Source organism: Oreochromis niloticus, linkage group LG6 (assembly GCF_001858045.2).
Source record: "Oreochromis niloticus isolate F11D_XX linkage group LG6, O_niloticus_UMD_NMBU, whole genome shotgun sequence".
NCBI classification, from domain to species: Eukaryota; Metazoa; Chordata; class Actinopteri; order Cichliformes; family Cichlidae; genus Oreochromis; species Oreochromis niloticus.
In genome coordinates, this window is record NC_031971.2 from 19,273,241 (window position 1) to 19,281,618 (window position 8,378).

At 38.2% G+C, this 8,378-nt stretch overlaps 1 protein-coding gene across 2 annotated transcripts; it reads right to left on the reverse strand.

Annotated features, from left to right (window-relative positions):
* Positions 1 to 3,406: 3,406 nt before the first annotated feature.
* Positions 3,407 to 7,643, reverse strand: myoz2b (myozenin 2b). 2 transcript variants are annotated; one of them, XM_003452250.5, is made up of 6 exons: positions 7,489 to 7,643; positions 6,414 to 6,530; positions 5,359 to 5,525; positions 4,899 to 4,992; positions 4,037 to 4,199; positions 3,407 to 3,954 (listed from the first exon to the last, which is right to left on the reverse strand). In XM_003452250.5, exons 2-6 carry the CDS (start codon positions 6,493 to 6,495, stop codon positions 3,729 to 3,731), a joined length of 732 nt encoding a protein of 243 aa, XP_003452298.1. In that variant the 5' UTR covers positions 6,496 to 6,530; positions 7,489 to 7,643; the 3' UTR covers positions 3,407 to 3,728. The 2 variants fall into 2 exon arrangements, with proteins under 2 accessions (XP_003452298.1, XP_003452299.1); XM_003452251.4 differs by lacking the exon at positions 6,414 to 6,530 and having other exon boundaries at positions 7,489 to 7,615.
* Positions 7,644 to 8,378: the final 735 nt, after the last annotated feature.

Genomic DNA, 8,378 nt, shown 5'->3' on the forward strand with positions numbered 1-8,378 from the left:
CCTAGTGTAGCCTCAAGTGCACTGCTGCTGTATTGCAATCTTCAATCCCTGCATGGCAAACTGTGTGCTGGCGGAAGGTCAGACTTCCAACTTGTCATGATGATGATGAGAGAAGACATCACATGACTGCACTGGTTTCATAATCATGCAGCACTGTGGGGACTAACCCCTGCCTGCGCTGTGCAGCACAGGCTCTCATTCAAGTAAATTAAAAAAAAAAAAAAGAGTAGCATGTCTTTGCTGCTGTTTTATGTCTTTGTTTGGAGTCCAGGTGAAATCCCAAATGCGTAAATATTCCACAGGTGTCTTTTCAAGCAACGCCAGATAAAGGACTCCGTCCCCGTTCTTATAAAATATAAGCTGGCGGAGAAAACTGCGCCCAATATTGAACATTTTGTCAAAGGGGCTTTGGAGAAATTGTAAACCCACAGTCTCTATCTGTGTAAGTGTAATGCTGCAGTAAACAGCACATGCAGTCGCTAAAAGAAATCGGGGCAGATGGAGGGCCTGGCAGGGGAAAAACTGCCCAGCTGAGCAGGTTATAAGTGTACACAGGAAGACTCAAAGAGACTGATGGTGCATGTAAGCTGGAGTCAGCAAAAGTGCCACTAATTGGTTGTGTCTTTCCCACATAGGTTACAGTGCATCTTTCCTGCACAGGAGAAAGTTTTGGCGCTTAACTGTAAAGCAAACTAAAGGAGAAAAAAACTGACTTAAAATCTTGCCAAGTGCTCATGCTGTTTTCCTACTCTGAATATTTACATTTGTGTATGTGAGTGTATACATGTTTGTGTGTGCGCGCTTGTGTATCCACAGCATGAGGTGCCAGCCTGTGGAAAAACAAGTGAATCACTGTTTATGAGCTGTTACACTGAGGAGTCCTTGTTGATTCTGAGTCCAAGAATGAAATCTGTTCAGGAATATTAAACAGGCACTTTGTCCTGTGGCTCGCAGTCACACGCAGAACTATCCCAGTGACTCACTGTAACGCTCACTGTAAGAATCGACACCTTCGGCAGTGATATTTCAAGTTTGACCCTGGATGCTGTGACGCAAATCAGGCATTACTACTTTTTACACATGATCCTGAATATATTTAGCTCCATAGTCCTAAACAGATATATAGATAGAGTTGTGCAATCTTATCTGAAAATACCTTTAAGACATTATGTGTATTCTTCCAGTGAAATAAATTCTGCTGTTAGTCTTTTCCAACATTAGCACTGAAACCTCCCATGGGAGACATGAAAAAGTGTTATTTATAAATACATCTGAAAAAACCCAACAACATAGGCTTCAAATTTATCCTGCTGAATGTTAGTTTGCTGATTTCGGCTCAGATGTGCAGTCAAACACATCTTAAATGTTCTTAAGGTTATTTTTGGAGTTGGATGAACCTATTTTTCTTTCTTTTCCTGTTTTCTGCATGTGGTGTTATAACACAGCCTTCCTGCAGCTCTTAACTCTGTAGCATTGCCACCACAATGAGTGGTTATTAGAGGGAGTTGCGTTTTTGCAATACTTGTAGTTTTTTCCCATGACAGTCAGGTTTTGAGAAACATAAAGACTGGTCAGCTGAACCAGATTTATAATTTCTAATCAACGTCACGCATGCTTACACGTGTGTAACACTTTTTGCTTTGTTTGTACATGTACATACATGCTCAACCATGACAACAAAACATCACTTTTATTTAAAACACAAAACATGCACAGCGTGTGTCATTTCAGGAATGAAACAAGATTTCAAAACTTGCTTTAACAAATTCATTAGACCACCATCCAATCTAATTACCATTACCAAAACCATTTTTATGTTTCTTAATAATTACTGTTGTTATCCATTGATTTTCAATTTTATTGTTTTACAAAAGAAATCACAGTTATTTGCTTGCATTTCTGGACAGAAACATTTTAGTGGTTGAATGTTATCTTTGATTAATGTGTGAGCTCTCATAGAAATCCAGTGATATAAAAATGTGAAATCACAATTTTTTAGTTGTAAACAAGTTTTTGATAGACTTCTAAAATATTTGTATTTTCTTGTTTTTTTATAAGAAGTGGTCTAATAACTTTGTTAAGCACTGTAAGTAAAAGATTCTGATGGGATGAACTGCTCGCACATCATTCTGCAGAGACCATTCGACCTTCTCTGGAGTTCTGAGATTTTAGAGAAACCTTGTGTGATGTTTCTTCTTGTTTTCTCACCTCGCTCTCTTCCATATATTTTGCAGTTGTCTGGAAGACACCGCTTGTTTCTGTTTCTTTTCCACTTTGAAATTAATTAATAGCACACAATAATATTCTTTGGAGTAGTTAATAACTATAGAATAAATAAGGAATAATGGTACATGTCTGATTCTTTGGCTCAGTATCAAACACCTGTACAGTGATTCATTGCATTACTATATGTATTTGTACAGTATATGTTACGATGCTGTAAAGTTACAACTTCTGTCTCTTCTTTCTATGATGAGAAACAATAAAACACAACAAATACATTTTTTCCTTTAGTGTTTTTTGTTTTTTCCCTTCAGGCAAGGTAGATATAACTATGTGTGTGTGTGTGTGTGTGTGTGTGTGTGTAAGAGAGAAGAAAAGTGTAACTTTTATACAGTAGTTACAATCACAGAAAAAAATATGGAATTCAAACAGCTTAAATATTTTTATACATACACTCAGTACTTTTTTTTGGATGAAACTTTTGGATGAATTTGGATTAGACCTCAGTTTATTTATAACTGTTGATTTATAATTGTTTCCCTAGTGGATTTTTTTTTTTTTAAATCTAAATTTACACTCACTCTGGCCTTTAAACAATGCTCAACTGATACTAAGGAACCCAAAGTATGACAACAAATCTCCCACCATTACCATTCTGATCCTAACCCTGGTCCTCATAGTGTTCACACCAAATTCTGACCCTACTATTCACATGTGGAAGCAGACTCATACGTACCTTGGATGCAACTTGTGACTATTTGAGTTATCGTTGCTTCCTATCATCTTGAAGCAGTCTGTCCATTCTCCCTTGACCTCTGGCATCAGCAAGTTATTTTTCCCAGAGAACTGATAGATATTTTCTCATTTCTGGACAGTTCGCTGTGAACCCTAGAGATGGTTGTGTGGGAAAATCTCAGTAGATCGTCAGTTTCTGAAATACTCAGACCAGCTCATATGGCACCAATAACCATGTCACGTTCAAAGTCACCTTTCTTCTCCATTCTGTTGCTCAGTTTGAACTTCACCAGGTTGTCTTCACCATGTCTATGTGCTCATGTGTGACGAGTCGCTGCCATGTGATTGGCTATTTAGATATTTGTGTTAAAAAACAAATGAACAGGTGTACCTAACAAGAAGAATTATGAATATTACCTAAATAACTTGTTGCATGGCCATTTTTTTCTTGCACCACCAATAAATATATTTTTTTTATTTACAATTTATATTCATCACTTCATTCATTTTTCAAAATCTTTGTAATTTACAGATATATTTTCAGTATCTCTAGAGACTCCAGAACATGTAGGGGTACATTCCTTTTACTATTTACATTGTTTTCTTTGACACATGTCTTTAAAGACAGTAAACATTCTAGTTAAAAGGGTGTCAAACACATGAAACCCTCTCTGTCCATTAAAATCTCTTTAAAAAAAAATCAGTGTTACTAATTGGCTGTTTTCTTGTCACAGGCAGCACCAAGCTGGCATCATTTTGCATGAAATCATCTACAGGTCATCAGACTCTGGCACTGAGATGGGCTCCAGGGTAATAGTGGGTAAAATCAGATGGGTGCCCTCAGATATCCATCCTTGGGCTGTCCTGTTGAAGGTGGGTCGCTTCAACCCCGCGTCCTGGAGCTCTGGGTATCTGGGGGGGTTCAGATCCACCTCAGGTAGTTTAAATGTGATTCCTCTGGAAACTTTCTCAAATCCACCAAAAGGAGTGGCAACCCTGTAATTAAGATCAGTTTATGAATGTCAGTCTTTGTTGTGCTCAGCTCTAATTCATTAAAACAGACTTGTAGTTTTCTCACCGGTTGAAGCATTTGTATTCAGGAAGCTCTGGCCGTGGGTCTGCAGCCGGCATTTTTAGTTTGAGAGTTTCAGCGAGGGAAGGGTCACGGAGCAGGGCCTCCTCCCATGGGGAGTGATAGGACTTGTGCGTAGCTGTGGGATTTAACTTCTCAGTAGTCGTTACTGTGAAGGAGGAAACCAGAATCAGTCAAGGGCGATCATAATCTGGGCTATTGTTTGAACAGAATGATCTGTCAGCCTGCTTTGCTTTTACGTGTTAACTCTGAGCTTTTTTCTTGAGCCTTAACTTTTTAGAGTGGACAGGTTTATGAATAGATACTGTGCTTAGACAACACTTAACACAGGCACACTGAGTTGTCCATCAATATGATCTGAGGGCTTAAAAATAGCACATAGTTGAAGCGTGTGCTCATCATGTAATGTGTCGACATGAGATGATATTGTGCTCAAGGGTTTTTAGAGGAGGCACAGGACTCTGTTTGCTATCAAAATAATAAAATTAAATAACGCTTTTAAAGCTGCCCATAATTAATCATAGTTACATTTAGTACATGGTGTCCTGTTCTGGAAATCGGTTGCCATAAGATAAGACCAGCTGTTATGAATCTATGATACCAGTTGTTATTATTATGACATCATTACATAATCAGTAGCTTTTATTTGACTGTGCAGTCTTATCGACTGAATTTCAGACTCATGTACAGCGGAGGAAATGTAAAACAGAGGAATCCATCTCAAAACTACATCTTTGATTATGATTGTTTTATTTATTAATTTTTTTGCATTACCATATTTAGATCCTTATTTAATTCACTGTTGGATAAAACAAGAACAGCCTCACTTACTAAGCTGAATAATTACCTGAATCTTTTTTTTCAGCATTAGCAATATTTCCATTGGCTGGCGGCTCCACTTTTATTTCCACAGTGTGTGTATTCACGTTCAAAATATCATTCTGCAAAACAGAATAAAGTGCATCACTGGGTTAAGATATCAGTTGTGTAGCTACATGTTGAACTGCTAACATCTATTGCTGCTTTTTGTGTCACGCACATTAACACACACCAACATGCACTGAAATAAAGGGAAGCAGCTCCTCAGTAAAGTGCCCGAGCAGCCTCTCAGAAGACTTGCCCGCAGGATGCAAAAGGCACGAGGCACATGTCTCTGTTATCATCCATGTCTTACTACACTCTTTGTTAAGAGCAAATATCCTGATAAATGTGTGCAGGCACCTTTACAGATTTTCTTTAAACCAAATCCCGGAACTTCAGAGAGAGATAATGAATAAAATGTAAGTAAAACAAACAAGTCGACTTACACTGAGCAGCGCATTTGCTTCGTTTTGAATACTTTCAAACGTGTATTTGTCAGATCTTCTCTGGCGCATTTTGAAAAGCCGAGAACCTCTGTTGGAAAGCAGAGATAACTCCTCCAACATGATGTCTTTAGGAGTGCTGAGCTTCTTTCCAAGGTCCATAACGTAACCTGCCCAACAACAAAGTTGAAAAGACGGGAAAAAAAGCAGTCTGTTGTGTAGTTAAATGTATTCATTACATTTTGCATAATAGTGATGAGGCAATACTTGATATTTGATATTTCAGTATTTTACTGTATGTACTTTAAGTTTCAACTTTGAATTTTAATTTTCACTGATAACTGATGTTTTGCTATAAATGAGGGAGTGCAGGCAAAGGTTCCTGGTTTATGTCAATGCCACAATAAAAACTACATTCATGAGTACATAAATAACAATATTAGTTTGTATCTATGTTAGATGCATATTCCTGCAGACATCTGTGTACTAAAGTGGGAATGGGTGGGATTAACAGTGGCCACTATCTCGTTTTCCCATAAACCCGTCCAGTAGATCATTGCAGCACTGGTTTTAAAGGTGAAAATGTGGGACCAAAAGTATAAATATACACAACGTAATGTCATGCAGTATCAGTTTATCGGCCTGGCTAGGATTAGGCAAGCTCATAAGATAACATTATATGAGTCACAAAATGTATAATTTCAATTCTGTGAGCTCTGCCATGGAAAACGAGTGGTCCCCATTGTGCTTGTACTTGTACAATAGTTTTGGCTGTACGTGATGCTCCGTCATCCACGTGTACAGACAGAATGTACCCCAGCTGTCACAGACCTTCACGTTTCCCAAGCAGCAGTTGGCCCTCACAACCTCCCTCCCCTCTGACACCCACCCAAAAATAGACCTTTGGAAATGACAAAGACATAGCCACCATAGGTATAAATCATCCCATTAGCTGATTTATGGCAGTCACTGGAGAGCAGCCTTGACATTTTGAACTCTGATAACAACGAATTTTCTCTTGTGTTTTTGTCTGCCGAGCCTCAGCTCTAATATCATACCGCTGGTACCCTGGACCTCTCGGCATATAGCTGTGGCACACTTCTTCCTCTCTCCAGCAGGCATTGTACAGAATTGTGACATTGTGGCTTTGGCGAGATGGGAAGAACTCAGGAGGACTGGAAACACATACAGGACACAGGATATAGTTGTTCTGCCAGAATCATAAAGTTTTATTTTTTGCTCATAGGTTGATGAGTTTATAAATATAAGGCCACGTATGAAATGGAGAGTATTTAAAGATCTCTAAATAAAACTCAGAATATATTCATTCAGTGTTCGTTCTGTTCCTGTTTTGGTACATAATAAAATTCACAGACATGAGACGTGTATAGTTTTTGAGTCTCTAACGTCTGTGTCCCATTTGCTGTTTGCATATCGATGATTTGAACAGTATACTGCACGTCATTTTATAATAAACTCTGAAGGTCTCACATTTAAAGATTACAGCATATTGCATAACCTATAAAGCTCCATTGTACATCCATTAGTGCCATACACGCAATTCTTAAATCTCTGGTGGTCACTGCACCAGTTTTTCAGTATGTGAGCTAACATTAGTGGCATCCCTTTTAATGCTGCGTAAAGGTCAAGGATGAATATGTGTCCTAAGTTTGCATGCGTAGCTGGACACAATCATTGTCCCGCAGAGCCAAATAAAACTGCTCAAACATGAGACCAAAAATATTTTTCTCTGTAGCTCGTGTTTTGTGTATTTTTAGGTTTACTTTGTTGTTAAATTCAGAATGAGATCAAAGATGGTACAGCTCTAAAAATACTTTTTAGAAACTCTGAAATGTTGAATAACTCCGCTGTGCCCTATGCTGTTGACTTTGGAAGAACTGTATTAAAACAAAATGTTAAAAGTAAAAAGAAAGACGATCAATGGGATTCGCAATGCAAAAATATAGCCAATGCTCTGATAAACTCATAAACACACATGCAGCCATTTAGAAAACATAAATGTTAGATGGTGTCAAATTTAATTTTCCAAGAAGTGCTGTGTTAATGTTATTACAGCATAATTAAAAATACATCACATATTCACAAAATAAGCTTGATAAGGCTTGTCCATACCTGTGATGGTCGTCCTGTATCCTTGAAGAGGAGACACGGAGGCTCAGGGGTCAACCTACAGTAGGTAGTTTGATCTTCCCTGATCTTCACACTCCTGGACACTAAAGCCAAACTGTGAGTGTGTCTCTGGGTCTGTTGTGACTGGAATGCAGCTTACATCAATAGGCTAAATTTAACCTGCCAAACACTCAAAACCAATCTCAAACACCATGGGGCAAGGATCGCTATCATAGAGAGAGGGGGGAGGATGGACAGCACACACACACCCACTCAGTGAGATTTTGTTTGGTGCATCTCCTGTCTCTCGACGCCTTATATTCGACATGTCTCTGTGGGCTGACATAGCCTCTGAGGTACCATGCCTTCATGTTAGGGAAGCTGTTAATGCTGCGTGTGCACTTCTGTCTCCAAACTGAGTTGTGTTACTATCATTATGTGTAATTACTGACTCTGGATAATGATAAACAGATAAGAGAGGGGAGTTAAAGGGGTGATGGTGTTTTGCCAAGAAGGGTTTTATATCAAAGTCATTATTCTGGCAGTTGAAGCTGTTGCAGTGCTGCAGATATACTGACCGTTAAATCTTTTGCAAAGTCTGTGAAGTTTAAAATAGGAATAAGGCTGAAACCCTGACAACTCTGTATTTTAACCCTTTAAAGCCTGAACCATGAAATAATTGCCAGAAAATTCTAATCTAAAAATGGAGAGTTTATTGAACCATCTGACAAAATTGTTTAAAAAATTAATTACATTTTGTTTTCCATATATAAATTTGTATCATATTTGCTAGATCTGGCTTTAAAAAAAAAAATGCTTAAAAATGTATCTTGCAATTTATACCATTTTTTCAGGGGGAAAACCAGCATCAGCTGCGTGTGATATTATCCTAT

Bases quoted from the DNA above. Each gene is read 5' to 3' on its own strand.
- myoz2b (XM_003452250.5), bottom strand. From the start codon at position 6,495: ATGTCACAATTCTGTACAATGCCTGCTGGAGAGAGGAAGAAGTGTGCC. The intron at 4,993-5,358 runs GTAAGTCGACTT...TCTGTTTTGCAG, and splicing joins AAGCAAATGCGCTGCTCAGT to AATGATATTTTGAACGTGAA. The intron at 3,955-4,036 runs GTGAGAAAACTA...TCTTAATTACAG, and splicing joins GAATACAAATGCTTCAACCG to GGTTGCCACTCCTTTTGGTG.